Source organism: Gallinula chloropus, assembly GCF_964237585.1.
Source record: "Gallinula chloropus genome assembly, chromosome: 18".
Taxonomy (NCBI): Eukaryota; Metazoa; Chordata; class Aves; order Gruiformes; family Rallidae; genus Gallinula; species Gallinula chloropus.
This window is the reverse complement of record NC_140103.1, coordinates 6,628,268-6,645,158: the sequence shown is the minus strand read 5'-3', so window position 1 is coordinate 6,645,158 and position 16,891 is coordinate 6,628,268. Positions and strand designations below refer to the sequence as shown.

The 16,891-nt window shown below is 47.5% G+C and overlaps 1 protein-coding gene across 9 annotated transcripts in view; it reads right to left on the bottom strand.

Annotated features, from left to right (window-relative positions):
• DNM1 (dynamin 1) overlaps positions 1–16,891 on the bottom strand; it is a gene marked incomplete at both ends in the record, with an annotated part of 66,876 nt that continues 49,985 nt past the window's right edge. For 2 of the 9 annotated variants that reach the window (XM_084272490.1, XM_084272491.1), the window contains 7 exons: positions 1–612; positions 9,137–9,355; positions 9,750–9,991; positions 10,148–10,318; positions 11,530–11,541; positions 12,731–12,842; positions 13,448–13,557. In XM_084272490.1, coding sequence (XP_084128616.1) covers positions 552–612; positions 9,137–9,355; positions 9,750–9,991; positions 10,148–10,318; positions 11,530–11,541; positions 12,731–12,842; positions 13,448–13,557 — 927 coding nt within the window. Of the gene's footprint in view, positions 613–1,941; positions 2,015–6,017; positions 6,040–9,136; positions 9,356–9,749; positions 9,992–10,147; positions 10,319–11,529; positions 11,542–12,730; positions 12,843–13,447; positions 13,558–16,891 lie in introns of those variants that run through there. The other 7 variants (XM_084272492.1, XM_084272493.1, XM_084272487.1 and 4 more) reach the window with 5 other exon arrangements.

The following is a 16,891-nucleotide window of genomic DNA, read 5'->3' as shown; positions in this document are numbered from 1 at the left end:
TACAGAAATGAGAGTTTATTTCAGCCAATAAACAAGAGTGACAGGTAGATCACAAACTGCATCACAGCTACTACCAGCACTGAGACAGTTCACCCACAAGTCCGGGGTAATACAATAACCCAACTGCACACAGCAGAGAATTGTAACAATCGGCTCAAACACTCAACACCAGGATTTGGTTAATTTTTTTGGATGTGTGTATATATATATGTATATAGATATTCTTTCCCTACTTAATTGTTTCCTAAACTCCACATGGAAGCACAAATGGCTTTAAACACCTGGACATATATAGATTTTTCATCTTATATATATATTTATAGATATTTATAATAGTAAAGATATGTTTCTCATTACTACAATATACTTGTTTAACTCCTTTAAGCAGCTGGGAAGAAAGAAAACAAACCCAAACCCAACAGTTTCACTACAATCACATCTGATGTGTGTTCACAAAATACAAACAGAACAAGCCATGTGTGAGATTCGAGTCAGACCATTCCAGGACAGAACAGCTAAGAGGCAGGCAAAGAGTCTCAGAGGGAGCAGGCCTACATGTCAAATGGTGGTTTGGGGCTCTCCGGGCGGGAGGGACTGGCCTTACCCGGCCGGCTGGAGGTTAAGAGACAAGAAAAACAAAGGAGAAAAGAAAAGGGAAAAAAGGGGAAGGGAAAAGGGGGGAGAAGTAGTAAAACAAGAGTTAAAACACAGAAAGGAACTGGCATCAGAACAATAGAGGATCCACAACAGAAATTAAGAGCAATACACTGAAATCAGGTCAGTCTAAACCAGGCCTGATGGAACACAGGCGGCTCGTTTCGCTCTGCAGAGACATGACATCTGAGATGTACAGGGTTGGGAGGTTTTTAATTCTCAAGTCTTTTTTTTTTTTTTCTTTAATACATGGAGCATGGAAGTAAAAACCAAACCTTAAGAGGATGAGTTGTGATCAACAACGGTTACAAGTTTCCCCAAACACGTACCATCCACATGCAAGAAGAAAAGGCTACGGAAGGAGTCACCACAGTACCCAAAACCACTGAGAGGTGGGTGTGCTTATCCAGAGCAGAAAGATTTTCAACAAAAACATCACACAGCAAACTCCCTGAAAACGTTTGGTTGTCCATTTTGCAAAGGGGGAGCAGCAGATCTATTCCCCTTCTCCCTGCTGGGTTCAGGAAAGCCAGCCATAAATGGTGATGCAAGACAACTGCTGGCAGGAGCCAGTGTGTCACCAGCAGGATGCCCCAAGCTCTTTTGGGGAGCTGGGCGTGAGCAGGTCCGCGTGCTCCCTGCACGCTGAGGTGTGTGCGCTATCTCAGGCTTCACTCTAGCAGGACTCTGCTGAGCCATCGAGTTCCCCCCCCTGTTCTTGATCTCCCTGCCTCACTTCGAGATAAGGTTGATTGCACAGTTCCCAACATGGATTTTTGCACCTTTGGAAGGCAAACTAGTACACAGGACACTGAATCTGTTCCTAACGGTGTCACATGTTTCAACAGTATTTTTCTTCTAAGTCACACTTTTGTCTTCTTAACTACAAGGAAAGGAAATAGCTACAGATCAGCCCTAGGTGCTACAGCTAACCGATGCAGGCAGGACACTTATCCAGGCTAGACCAGGCAGATGGAATTACTGGATGGACAGCCACCACTTGGACTTAAGGACGTCCCTGGGGCTGATCTCTCCAAGGAGCCCGTGTGCTTCAGGGATCCAATGCCACTGAATGAAGGCTACTCTACGCTTACAAAGCAGTACAGGACGCACAAGTGAAGACGAAGAGCTCGATCACTAGGCTAGTGCTTTACGACACACCGGGGAGGGGGTGGTGGGAGGCAGAGCTGTGGGATGGATGAGAGGAGTGACTGTGGCTGTGGGAGGGAGGGTGGGATGGGGAGGCCGCCAGCACGGCGTTCCCTGCCAGCTGTCTGCAGCCTCGAGTTATAAATCTAAGAGGGACGGTTCAGCCGGTCGGATTATGGTGGGTCGAGTAGGTGAGGCAGGGCCCCTTCTGCTGTGAAAAAGCAGAGAACAAAAACAAGAGAACACACACTGTGGTTAGCACAGCAATCGCAGTCACAATCACACATGCTTCTCCACCTCACCCGAGCCAGCAAGAGAGTAAAGCTTGAGGCACAGACTGCCGGAGCCGCAGCTCCACAGAGGAGACTCAGGGGTTTGTATCAGGCCTTGCTGCGCAGCACAGAGCGCCAGGGCAGCAACCTGCTGGACACCCAGCTTCACTTTCCCTCTGGAATTTGGAGGTGCAGAGATTTATTGCCAGCGAGTGCACTGGCTCTGGAATGAGAGTTGAGAAGCATGGACAACAGCGAGCTCCTGTATCAAGCACATGACAGTCACACAGGATGGATGGGGCCTCTGAGACGCGCTGCTGTCGGAGGTTCTTGCCTAGTTTGGGGGAGCACCTTCTGCCCCTGAGGCTGCTGCAAGCCTGAGATTCCCCACTCCAACACAGGATGCTGATCTTTGATGTTAGGGGCAAGCCTGCTGCCTTCAGCTACTGAGTTCTGGTGCTCAAACACAGCTTCTTACTTCACTAACAGGAACTTTGGCCATTACTACTCCATTCTTTCAGCTCTTTTACTGGTGCTTTAGCTGGGTAAGAGGGCAGCAGCTTAAGTATTTGCCCTGTGCATGGATTAAAAGTTCTAGCCCCAGAAAAAAAACCAAGACAACATTCCTGCCTTGTCTCTCAACTCATTAAAGACCAATTCAGACTCAGTCTACGGGCTTGAGTAAGTCTAACAAATACAAGTGTTCTGTGAGTCAGTGAGTCCAACCCCTGCTTTCCCTTTAAAGCCTGAACAGCATCAGTGACTGTGCACCACTGTAATTCAACTGTTCAGTCTAAGTCAGAGTAGCCTTACAGTCCAAACCACCTGAAATGCAGAGAGCAAACCCAAGAGGTTTTACACTGATCATACAGGACAGGGTGTCACGGAATGAATGCTGGAGCAATCCCACACTGACACATGGAATTCAGATGAGAGAGAACTGACTGACTGCAGGAAACGATGGCCTTCCCATAAGAGAGGCTGAGGGAAGGGAGGGGAGGAAGGGAAGGGGGCAGAGGAGGTACCTACACCAGTCTGCCAGGGAGGGAAGTCTTCCTTCTGTACTGTCTGCAAGTCTGTAATCATGCTGGCACCAGAGGAACCAGACTCCCATAAATCAGGGCAAGCTCCCTCATCTTAGCAAATGAAAGAGAGCAACTTCAGCCCTGTTTATTAGATCTCAGCAGAACTTACTGCTCCATTCCTATTAAGCTCAGTTCTCAGAACAATTATAACCACTTGTTCCTCACACCTTGGGAGATGATACATCAAAAAAGCTTCAGACTCTAAAACATTTCCAATGTTATTTCCTTGACTGAAAGGGTCAGTAGGGACTGAGACACCCCACTGTTGGATTGCCAATCGAGTTACTGCTCCTGTACAGCAAATAAAGGTGGGTTGAGCTAAGGTGGAAGTTAACAGCCACCTTGGGAGGATGCTGAAATAATATTGTCTCCCAGAAGCAAAACTTGCAGTGAGGTGTTACAGCTGGGAACCTGTGAAGCCAGGCTTCATGGCATGGGGGAGCTGTGCATCACCCCTGAGGGTGCTCACGGTGTAAATGCAGTCACACCAACAGCTCAACAGCCACTACTGTCAGCAGAACAGTAACAGCACTTGAATTAAAGCCTTACAGAACTTCAGCTCATCCTTTACTGAGATGCTGCCACACTGTCACGAGTGTTCAAAGGGTCTATGTTTTTTCCTGAAAAGCTTGAAGGGCTTTTTGCATTTCAGGTGTTTGTGGACAGGTTGTCCTGACAGACACTGTGGATTTGTGTGATAAGGGTGCTTGAAGTCACTGGGCTATGTAATGTGTTCTGGCAGGAGAGGCCACTTGACCCTACCAAAACAAACAGGGCTGGAAGGAGCACAATGTTTTCAGGTAAATCAGGCTGCTCTTTTTGATGTACTATGACTGATTTTTGCAGTCACTCACTCCTCTCTGCACTCAGAGCATTTCAGGGGTAGGGGCTGTTAGCTTTTAAGGTTACAGGATTTGTCTCTGCTCAGGTTTTCTGGAGACCCCCCCAGAATCTGCCTGGGAAGGGTACAAAAAGCTGGCAACTGTTTCCCAGCACAATAAAGAACAGAAAAGTCTCTGAAACAGGCAACATTTACCCTTAGAATGCTCCTTCAATCTGTCTCATTATTACATCATAAGCCAAGCCCTTTTATACCACTGAAAAGTCACTTTCCTCTGTCAGAACAAGAAGGAACTAAGTTCTGCTCACAGGGAAGCCTGTGAGCATCTCCAGGATGTGGGAATTAAGTCCCAAGTCCTGGCAGGAGCCTGAGACCACCAGTGACTGTCATACCCCTCCAAGTCAGACTCTGAAGCCACATCCAGGCTCTGTATCTAAGGACCAATGATGAACAGAGAGTTCTGCTGCTAAGGACCTGGGACACTAAAACTCTGCCTTGATTCCCTTGGGCTGCAGAAGGGGTTTGGGGGGGTTATTTTTTTTAACCTGCTTGGTTTTGGTGCTTTGTTTCTTTCATTTTTTATTTCCTTGGTGCTCTTTATGCCAGATTCAGAACAGAATGCCCCAGAACAGCGAGTCCCAGAAGAAGGTACAGACAAGAGCAAGCCTCCTTCCTGAGGTTGTTCACCAAGATGCACGTTTCTGTGGCTGCCAGGGATGTCTGCAGCAGGCAGAGCACTGCAGGAACCCCCTGTCTGCTCCAACACCCCGGTCTGATGTGAGGTGGCACCTCTCAGCTCTCACTGCACTGACATGCAGAGGTACCAGACCCCCATCTGCTGTGAGATGGGGGCTGTGACCCCCCCCTCCCACCCTGGAACAGGGGCTTGAACTTCTGCTGTTCCTATTAAGGCAGCACACATTCCCCACTCCTGTTCTCTGCCACAGCCAGCAGTGAGGGAATCTGCAGGAGCTGCCGCTGCTCCACTGCTCTACCAGACCTTTCACTTCAGAAAACAACCACAGAGAAAGGCAGGAGGGGCCCAAAAATCCACACTCACCCTGTTCTTCCCTCTCTACACCCCTTTGCAGTAAGGGCTGGAGGTTCCCAGGGAAATAAAACACTGCTCAGGAGAGTTTTAGGTCTCCCTCTTCACAGCCCCACTCTCAGCACTGTTGGGACACACAGTACATGAGCCCACCCCAGAACCCTGCCACATCACTGCACAATGCAGGGAGAGATGGGAAAGGGAAACAGGCAGGAGCTCAGGGCAGAGTGTTTGGGGATCACTAAGCCCATCCTCTCACAGGGGAAGAGGGCAGAGGAGAGAAGGCAGTTTAAAGGGAAACAGAAGAGTAATCTGGAAGGTAAAGGGTCAAGCAGAGACCAAGCAAAGGGAATTCAGCTCACTTAACTGCAATGATGGGACACAAGGATAGACCAGGGAACATTCAATGTCAGAGTTACCCTTCACTCAGACATGGAAGTCCTCATAATGACCCAAACTCCTGCCTTCCATGAGCACTAGGGACACAGGATGGGAGCCCTTCTCCAGCCAGACATCAGAATATGTAGAGTCTGAACTAAGAGCTCCTCAAGCCTCTGTTGATCCTAGCTGAGCCAACAAACCAGAGTTCATTCAGCCCACCTCCCAGTCAGTGGGGTCATAAGCCAAATGAAAGACACACACAGTTTAGACCTTGCTGCCAAAGCTCATTCCCCCATCCCACCTCCACTGTCTGGAAGCAGAGAAATGGGCCTCCAGTAACCTTAAGTCAGGTACAGAGGATTTCCCAGCTCCTGCAGCTCAAGCAGCTGCTTTGTCTCTGATCAGCCAGTTTTTCTGTTCAAGACTCCTCCCTTTGGGATCCTGGCAGAGGTGGTTCATCAGACAAGGGACTCCATTACTAAGAACAAGGCAGCAGAGGTGAGCTGCAGAGCAGAGGGATGGAGAATGGGGACACAGTGACTCATGCATCGCAGGGAGAGTGCAAAACGTACCGTGGCTGCCAGTCCTCAGGGGTCACTGATAGTGATTCTGAAAGACAACATGAAATCAACATGGCAGTTCAGACAGTTCAAGGCAGAGGCCACACAGACTGTCAGGAGGGTGGAAGACACACACACACTGGCAGACACACACTCACATGTCCCCCTCCAGAACACTGCACGAGTATGTGCTGCTGGGCAGGGCTCCACTCAGCCACACAGGACTCCACACACAATCACAGCCTCAGCTTTGCACACACCCAGAACCCTGCTGTGCACAGGGCTGTGTCCACAGCCTATGGGCATTGCCCAAAGGTCCACTCAGACTGGTGTTCATTCCTGCTACCCAGCAGGACTGGTGGGGCTCAGCACCCACAGCTGGGCACAGGGGGCTTGACTCATCTCTCACTGAGGATTCCCACCTTCTGACCAACATTGGACTCAAACAGCTCAGGAGAGACTGCAGTCCTGAGCACTACCCACAAAGGGAAGCAGCAGGTGAAGATGTACTTTGAAGGCACAAATCAAGATGTCAGCTACTCTGACCTGAATAATGACAAGCAATAAAGCTGTGTGAGGTCATGCTGACAGTGATGCAGCTCCCTTATGCCTTTTTTACTCAGATGTACTAAGAACAGAGACCCTGATAATGCCTTCAATAGATTTTTCCAATGGTTAAGTCATCCTCAGTTAAACTACCTTATTTCTCCTTTGAGCTTGCCTATGCTCTTTCACCTACATTTTATCAAACTATTTTAAATTGAGAATACTAAGTACCTGCAGGAATACCTTCATTTTCCTTTCCCAAACCAGATCTTCCTGCACAGCTCCAGCAGGCATACAGCCCAAAGGCAGTCCATTACATGGACAGGACCTTGCATTGCCTGAACTTTCAGGCACATATTTGGTAACACAGACTTCCATAGCAGACTGATCAAGTGCTAAGTGCAGGAACAGGATGTTGAGTCCTGTCTTAAGTGTGATTATATGCAGGGAAACCTTCCTGTGCTAGAAAACAGACCATGTGGTGTTCATGTGTCTATAAAGTTATATTTGCAAAACAAAAGAGAAGTGGATCACCACCCATCTTGAACATCATCCATGAACCAGATGCTCACACAAAACAGAGGCACAAGCCACCAAACTTCTACACAGGCAGTGTGCACACACACACATACACACACTCCAAGTACACCCAGCCACCACCATGCACTTCCAGTTCCCTACTAACACCAACTCTGACAGCAAAGCCCACTCATGCCACAACAAGAGCTCTGTTCCTCACACAACCAGCGTAGCCCAGTTAGCCAGGGAAGAGATGGGTATTAAAAAAGCAACAATGGAGATGGCATTCGTTCACCCATGGCAGAAGGACCCGAGTCCAAGTGCTAGCAGGGAACACTCTTATTCTATATACAGGAGAGGAAGAGAAAGAGTCCCTTGTCATTGGAAATTCTCCATTCATCAGTGAACTCAAATGACAAGCTGGTGTCAGGATCCGGAGGAGTCTATGAACAACTGGAAGAATCAGAGAGGGGATCAGAGAATGAGCATCACTTCACAGCTTCTGGAATTACATTCTCAACTCCAGATCAGGGCAGTCAGTAGCATGCAATCCAACCTAGCATCTCTCCTAAAGCAAGGGATTGCTCAATTAAGTACAAAACACTTTCTTCCTCTGCTCCAGTGCTGTTCCCTACCTTCCCCTAAACCCTGCTACCTCATGCAAAAGGCAGACAAGCCATTAAGATAAGGTATGAGAGATTTATTCCAAAAAGGCCAATTCATTTCAGTCCCTCTGTGGAATCCTGTCACAACATTCAGGTATATAGAATATTTTTCATGAGTGAAGAAATGAAACTGAGTGAAAGAAGAAAGATGGAGACAGAAAGAAGCATAAGTATACTAAAACCAAAACCACAAAGTAACAGTATATGGAAAAGCAGGGTCACAAGAAGCAAGAACCAAAATACACAGTAGAAGCATGCTGACATCCATAGGTGCCACCAGCAGGACAGCAGTCCCTGGGGTGACACTGAGGCACGTGTGGACAAGTCACTGTGGGAGCTGCATCAAGGTGCATAGGGAGGGCTGGGGCAGAGGCACCAAGAAAGTAAAACCATTTGCACACACCAGAGTCAGAAACTGGTCTGTAATCTTTTTGGACTCATCCATCTTTGGGCTGGGTACAGCCTGGCAGAGAACACTTCCCCCTCCAAACAGCCAGCACCAAGTGTAAGTGGGGGCACTACCAGAGGAGGAAGATGTAACTGCCTCTGCCATGCTGTCACCACCCATTGACAGGCTGGGTGTTTCCACAGAAAGTGGCAACACTTCAGACATGGGCCACCAGCACCCACTGGAGAAGAGGTATGTTCCACAAGGGAAGTGTTCCTCTCACATGTCACTGGGGGGTCCTGGTTATGTTAATTCTTACTCTGCAATTACCTTCTCTTCCTCACTGGGAGGCCAAGTATTCAACATTACAGCATTCCTGGTTCCTGACTGCTTCTTAAGTCCTGGTCAGGAACACATGCTTAGCTGCACAGGGGATAATCCCTTATTACTCTGTTGAAGTGTTTGAAGTGACTGAACAGGAAAGAAATTAAGTGTCCTAATTGGAAAGCAAAGCTGGGGGATGTGACCCCTCTAGACTGGAAAATGTTCAAGTTGTTTACAGAAGCAACAAAAAATACCTAAAAAAATTTCTAGTGATATCACAATATTCTCCCAGCCAAAAAGCACCTGAACAGCTTAGATGAAGGTCTTAAACTCACCTAGAAGAGCTTAGGGCCAGAAGAGGGGCAGCTTCAGACTTTAGGGAGCCCTATGCAGAGGGGAACCGTCACTCCAGTCCTGTGATTTTTCTGGTGATCACACCTACTCCTGAGTAGCAGCATGGGTATGATTCTTTGCACAGAGGTCTGTGCAGAGAAGAGGCTGCCCCTCTGCAATCAAGAGCTGTCTTGGCATTGTACAATGAAGGCTGAGTGGGTAACAATGCCCCTGTCCGTGGGCCCAATTCAGATGTCCCACACCATGCACTCCACTGTCCTTCTACAGCCCAGGCAGGCTGAGTGCTGTCAGGGCTGTTACCCAGAAATCAGACACATCCTACCTGTGTGGAGCAGCATTTCAGGACTTACCTGGGAACACCAGGAGGAGCACGATTAGGCCGAGAAGGAACCTGAGGTGGGGGCCCAAAGGGATCAGGAGAGGCACCTGGCCTGGAGGGCACAGGGGGGGCACCACCCAGCGTGGACCCACCAGCAGGAGGTGGTCCAGGAGCTGGACCTCGAGACCCAGGTCTGGCGGGCGGCACAGCGGGAGCTCTCCTCTGAGGCGTGGGGCTGGACGTAGGAGACCTGGCAAACAAGCAAAGAAATTCGACTGCAACAACAGGCCTGGGATCCCTCTGTGTCACCACCAGGTCCCCACATGCTGCCTTCCATGATCCTTCTTTAGTTTCATGTCACTTTACAGGCATGTAAAGCTTTAAGGGCCACACCAGGCTTCAGGGTTCCTTCAAAGCTACTTCAGGCCCCATCTAACCTAAGGGTTTAGAAGCCTCCACACCCTCTGTAAAGCTGTGGAGAAGCTTTAAGCCTGGGAACCTCCCAACACAAATACCCAGAAGTCTTCATCCACAGGGAGAAGAGGGGAAGAGGAGGACTCCCTGTCTCAGTAGGAGGCCCCAGCTAGCCACTAAGAAGAGGCATCAGGCAGGTCTGTGGGGCTCTCCCCCTGAGCCTCTGGTACCTGCGTCCAGATGGTACGCTCTGCACCTGCAGCCAAGAGTCGTCCACCGGTGGGGGCATGGGGGTGCTGATGGTGCTGGTGTTGATGTCCCCAATGATGTTGAGGGCCTCTTTCAGGGCGTGGTACATGCGCAGCATCTCGTCGCGCCGCTGGGCCTGCTCTGCAGATTCCTCCATCAGCGTGTTTTGGTCACCACAGGAGTACAGGTTTGCCAGCAGCTCCGAATGGATAAAGTCCTTGGTCTGTAAAGGAGCACAAAGAGGGAATCAGTTTGCACTGTCTGATCTAGAGCACTCCATGCTGTCCACCTATCCCTCTTCCTAAGCTGCCTTCAGTTTTCCTTCATGCTCTCCCTCCCTATTTTCCCCCACCTCCACTGAGCACCCTGTGATAAGTACATTGTTTATCATGAGGTGCATGATTGTCTTCGGCATGAGGTCTCTGATGGTTTTGTTGACAATTGCCATGTAGGAATCCACCAGGTTCCTGATCGTTTCCACTTGTCTCTCCAGCTGAGGGTCCATGGAGTGCATGAAACTGTCTGATCCATTCTCCTCTGCCTCACTGGCCTGCAGAGAAAAGGAGAAACAGATTGGCTCATCAAATGTAACACAAAACCAGCTTTTCATGAGCACACTAAGAAAAAAGGGAACACACAGGAAGTACATGCAACAGAACTCAAACTTACATTTCAAGCTGTGATGGCCAGTACAGAGCTCAGCTTGTACAGACTTCTCCAGCTCACATCTGAGGAGCTTTAACAGTAAAGCTGCCCTCTTAATAGAGGGTTATTATGGACTCCTGACTAACACTGCAGAATACAGCTCTAGTAAATAATCAAAGCTGTGGTTTTACTTCTAATGTTTATAGCTTCCTGAAAGGTGCTTCATCTGAGCTGGGTTTTCCATGCTCAGTTTCAGTATGGACCTGAGAACCACTCCCCATAAATCAAGCCTTACAGGCTCTCTGACACTCTGCATCTTTATCCTCATTATAAAAATGAGGAAACAGAGAGGTGAAAACTGCTCAGTCAGATCATAAGTAGATGGAATAACCTAGAAAACTTTCCTGACTGCTTTAACTGCAAATCCTGCTTTGTAAGTCATAATTCTCACTTCATTCACATGAAGCAGATTCCTGTCTGCCTGAAGTGCATTGCTTAGCTTTCTGTAAGGTAAAACCTGGTCTGTGCTGTTGGAGCAAGCAGTCACCAAGGCTCATCCATTTGCGATCCATTTCAGAGTAGCAAAGCATGGGAGAGTGCTGTCTTTATCAGTTATTAAAAACCCCCTTGATTCTATAAAGAAAAAAAAAAAAATCTTTCTTTTAAACCATCCCAGCCTGAAGGATTTGCAGCAGTGTAGGAAATTGCTTATCTTTTGTTTTGGGGAATAAAATATGAGAAAGGGAAAATTCTTTTATTCATCTGAGCTTTTCCTGGGAAGATTTTACATAATGAAGGCATGTAAGGTCTCAGTGAGAAACAAAGCAAAGGAAGTGGATGTCAAACAGGGCAACTTAAAAAAAAGTGAGGGTCAAAAAGCTTCAAAAAATAAAGTTTGCACCAAGATTCAGAATTCATACAAAAAGGAGAAATAAAAAGGAAAAAAAAAGGAAAACTCAAACCAAGAACAGAAGCAAACAGCAGCGATCCAACAGAAGGTACAAAGAGGGAGAAGAACCAAATGCCTCTCAGGAAACTGTGACAAAAGGAAAAAAACAAGAGAACTATCTGGTGAGAGCCCCAGGGGGCAACACAGGCAGAGAGGGTCAGACTTACTTTGTCCTTGTCCTGGCAGGCCAGTTTGAGCATACGTGGAAAAAATTAAAACAAAAAGGGACAAAAAAATAAAAGAATACTTTTAGTTGGTCTCAGAATTTGGAGAAGATCCCATAATACTCCCAAACAAGCAAAAGACCGATCCCACTAAGAATACATAAACACCTAGGTTACGCTGGAGGAGGAACAAGCAAGTTGTTTGGCTAAACAGAAACTCCCAGTCAGATGCTGTGCAAGAGAAATCACATCGTTAGGAACAAAGGGCAGTTTCCCTACCTGCAGTGGTTATTCCCGGCCCAGGGGTTTGGAGCAGTTAACCAAGCCACCAGCAGTCCTATGTCAAACCACTCCATTTGCACACCAGTAGGTGGCACGTGTCCCTTACCAGTATGCGTTTAGGAAGTCCAGTCTAGTTCCAAGCCAGTTTGAGGTCACATCACTGTTCAGGTCCAGTCCCTAATGCTCTTTTTTTTTTTTTTTTTCAAATACCATATCAGTTTCTCAGGAAATGCTTTAAGGCAAAACCCCACAGTCTTCAAATGAAACAGGGAAGATGAATGCAAGTAGACTATCAGAAGCAACACAAACCAATAAGCAATTATCACTCTGCTAACGGGAAAACTATTTATAGCAGCTTCCTCTTGCAAGGGAACAGGAAGGCTTTGAACAAGGACATATACAACAATTCCCCTCCAACATCTTTTTAAAGCAGAGCAGAATGCTGACACCAAGTGCTGTGGGACAAGGCTCAGGGAAGAGATAAGAGGTCTCACTACAGTAACACACTGAAGTGTCTACCAAGCAAAAGCAAAATTCCAAAGAACTCCCCTTCCTGATCGGTTGGGGGAAGGAATAGAACAGCTGCCAATAAGCCAGGAAACTTCTAGCAAGGCTGTGTTACTGAAGAGGAATGGTGCCTTCTCAGTGGAGATATGCCACTTAGTAGACAGTTAAGCATCCTCCTTACATGGGGAATTTAATGCCCACAGAGAGATAAAAGGGTTTATCAAGGCAGTCCTTGCCTAGTTGATCTCACCTTTGAAGCTGCAGATTTTTTAATCCCAAGCTTCCTTAAAGGAAGCACCAGGACACACTAAAACTATCAGGAAAGAGACAGAACCTTCATGGACTCATTTTTAACAGCTGCCCTTAAGACACATGCTGTGTTACTTCTCATGTCATTAATAAGGCTGTAACTTACCCCAACACGCTCTGGGTAGACTCCTGCACGAAGGAAGGAAGCCTTCCAGCTATCCACCTCCTCCTGGGTCTCACAGGCCAGCTCCAGCTGCCTATAGTCCTTGTAAACATTCCTGAGAGGGAGACAAACATTTTGTTCTTCTCCACAGCCAATCATCAGAGATTTACCCACATTTGACAAATGTGTCAACAAAAGAAGAATCCCTGGTCAAGACAGCAGCTCTCAGACCTTCACTACTATCCTCATGATGACCCTAAAGAAGGGAAATTCATGTTCTTTTTAATGAGCAAGTTTGATTGCCCTCACATCAGCTGTGTTTCAACAGGGCCTGAATGAGATACCCTTTTCAATTCTGCTGGACTTCTCTATCCAGCCTGGGTCCCCTATCTCCTGTGGCTTTCCACAGTCACTCATTAAGAATGTTGATTATAAATATATACTCCAGAGCCAGGTAACCACACCAAACAGCTGAAGGCTAAGGTACCACAGCAAGCTGTGCACTGGCAAAGAAAATGGTACATTCTTTCTGGTCTTACAGATGTGAAATCAGATGACATAAGAGTAGCCCCCATCACCTCCAGAAATGGCTATCCTTAAAGGAGACACACCTTCCCTAGGCAGCTGTCCCACCACACTCATCTGCACTCACTTCTACCTATCATCATGTAAATCCTATCCTTAGCTTCAACAGGATGGTGTGCCAAGACATGAGCATACCTCTGTTCAGTGTTGAAGAGAGCAAAGATGTGCTTGCTGGACATGAACCCCTTCTCAACATCTCGCAGTTTCAGGTTATCCACTGGTAACATATACTTCTTTTCCTTCTCCTGGAAAGGGAATCATTAACAAGTTATTCACTGCTCCAATAAAGCCTCTACTCCATCAGCATGGAGAAGTGTCAGCAGTACAGCACCCACACCACCAGAGAGGCCTTCTTAACCCAGGTCCTTTGGTCCCTCTCATCTGTGAGAAGAGGGGACCTCTGGAAACAAGAGTTTGCCCTTCCTGACTGTTATGTGATGTTGTCCAGCAACCCTGTCCCATTAACTCCTCCAGGACCAGGCAGCAGCATGACACTGTCCCAGTTTCCCAGGCTGTGATCAATATCAAGGTCCTCAACCAGCACCAAGACCTTCACCAACCACCTGACAGCCAGAGCAGGTCTGCCTAGGGAAGGCTCCTCATAACTCTGTTCCCAGGACAGCTTTAGTGGGGGAAGCACTGGTCAGAAACAGGACAAGCAGCCCTCACAGCCCCACTGTCACCACCTCTGTGCTTTACTTGTAACCACTCCAAGCCTATACCCATGTTCAAGAGACAGGCATCGATTGAGAAGCTGGTTTGACACAGAAGCTATGGATGACATACACATAAATTCACCTCTTCAGAATAGCTGGCCTTCTCACTTCATCCTGTCACTGTCCTACACTATTGGTTACTGTGAGCCCTTTTAAAATATTAATTAAGTAATAAGTATGCATCAGAACATCAAGGAGCAGGTCTGGCTCCAATACAGGTTACTGTAAGGTTACCTGAAAGCCTCCTGTGTTAACAAAATTAAAGTAAGTCTGCTCATTAATGAAAATCTCATGCTCTGAATGATTAGAAGCTTGAGCAATATAGGCAGTTTACCACTTGGAGAGTGTTAAAACCAGAGACCAGACTCAGAGAGCTTTAAGGGACTGGTTTTTCAGAGTAACTGCACCCATAGCCCTCCAGTCTGATTCTTTGAGACATCTCCAGCTAAACACAGAACAAGGAATCAAAAAAAAAGCATCAACATTTTTGACCCTAAACATCAAGAGTAATTTTTCCTGCTTAGTCTCAAATCTGGATTTGCAGCTAATTATCAGAGGAGTGTTTGGTTTAAGGGACCCATTTGGCACATCCTGTTCCAGCTGGGTATAATACCTCAGCAAAACAAGAGAGGGAGCCATCACACTGGTCTCCAAAACACAGAATGCAGCTCTGGAGACAGAAATAGAAGCAGAGCATAGTCTGGTGTGCAAGCATGCATGTGTGACTGTCCCCTTGTGAGCATCCTGTGTGTTTGTGGAGCTTTCTTGGCTGGAAACAACAAAACATGATTGCTGTCTGGGGAAACAAGAATGAAAAACAAAGATGGTCAGTGAGAAGAGATTATGAAGAGCTGCTTGGAAGAGGGGCAAGGCAGAGGAGCATATAAGGATGACAAGAGCTGCTGAGCTCAAACACTGAGAAGATGGTTACATTCTCTTAAGTTTCAGCTGAATTGACCTGCCTAAGGATACCTGATATTAGAGTTCAGACACACCCCAAAGATCAAACTGTAACAGTCCATTACAAGATGTATGCAAGAGAACATCCTAGAAGTTAGCATCTAGAAAAACAATCACTTGGGTAGCTGCCAAACTCCCCATTCTCTCAAAGATGCCACACTAGGAGAGCTCCTCTGAGCAAGTTTCCCTGGATTTTTTTATCATCCAGTATAGATTAGAGGTGGGGAAAACCTTTTCCAGATGGGACATCTGTCAGCTAGGTACTGCTCCCACACAGCCACACTTTAGGTTCTATAAGCCACAAACAGCTTCCAGCTTGTTACTATTTCAGGTTACTATGCTGGTTTAGGTTAAACTAAACTTCCCTAGAGAGCAAGTACACCAACTGAGTGTCCAGAGGCCAGACCAGCCACCCCCACTGCAGTCTTACTGAACTGAACTCCCTGCATCCATCCCACATCATCTCTGGGCTAATGAAAAAAAGAATGGACATGAACTCTGTCTGAGAAAAACCACTCTGCATTAGAGCCACATCTTCCCATAGAATTCTATTAGTGGGGTCATTCTTCAGGAGAGAAGTCAAAAGGTAAGGGAATCCCATATCCCAGATATGGAAACACATGCTCTTTGCCAGAGTTTCTACTTTCACCCCTTCCAAGCTCTTGCATGAATGCTGCCACGTGATCAAGACAGCGCTATCTCTGCGAGCTGGATTTTCCACATGCTGGAGGAAAGACACGTGGATCTGTCTGCCAGCATAAGACATCAGCCCTCTGATACAGAGCTAACAGGAGCAGTCACACAGAGGACACTGTGCAAGGCAAGAAACCCCCAGTGTGGATGTGCAGCAGGGCAAAGCACACAGCAGCGAGCCCCTGCCTCTCTCCATCCCCCCACATCCCCCCCCCCCCCCCCCCTTCAGTCTTTCCAGCTTCTCAGATTTCAACCCAGCCTGGTTTATATCAACACTCTGACTTCATTTCCTGAATGCAGGGACAGGAAAGCGTGGAATGAGCTGCCAAGGGCTGAGCCTCTCCAAACTTTGGCTGAGCCCTCTGCCCATATGTTAGCAATCTGGCAGTATGTGTGATGGCTGAACAGCATCCTGGCCAAGAGGGGAAAAGGGCTTTCTCTCTCTCTCTCTAGCTTTCCAGACTTGGGGCAGGGGAAAAGAGGAGGAAGAGCCAGCACACTTTGAAACGAGAAAGTGGTTTGTGAAATACTACATTCAAAGTTCTCAGTCTGATCCCAAGAGGCTCATGCTGCTCATAAGATCTCCCTCCCCTGCCCCCCCATCTATAATAAACCCAAAACAGGCAAAACTCTCAGCAGCAGAGTGTATGTTATGTAAAATGAGTGTGCTGGCTGTGAGATAATCTGTAGGGCCATGAGGCCAAGGAGAGGTAGTGGTGGTAGCACTCAGGCTGGCTGTATAAAACATGGATGCTCAGCAGTGTAGGGAATGTTGTAGGCATGGGGCTAGCTACCCCTACCCAGGGCTGGTGCTCCCAACTGAGTCACACTGCTTGCACAGGGAACTGCAGAGAGCACTGCAAGCTACTTGCACAGGCAGGATGAGTGCCAGAGGATTACTCCCCGCCCCCGGCGCAGCGCAGATACAGCCATATGGCTCTGTACTTTGCATCTACCAAAGAAAGAAAATACATATGGCCAGGAAGGAGAGCAGGATCCATTAGCCCATGCCAATTGTGGGGTGTGAAGCACAATAGCTGGAGGAAAAAAAAAAGGGATGCTGCAGTTGCAGCCTGATGTTGCTACATCCTTACTGTGGCTACATACCTCCTTACTGTGGCTAAATTCTGGAGATGGGGTTTGGCAGCAGACAGCAATGGTTTGCACTATCATCTGAATTACTCATTGCTATCCTGCAGGTAATAACCTA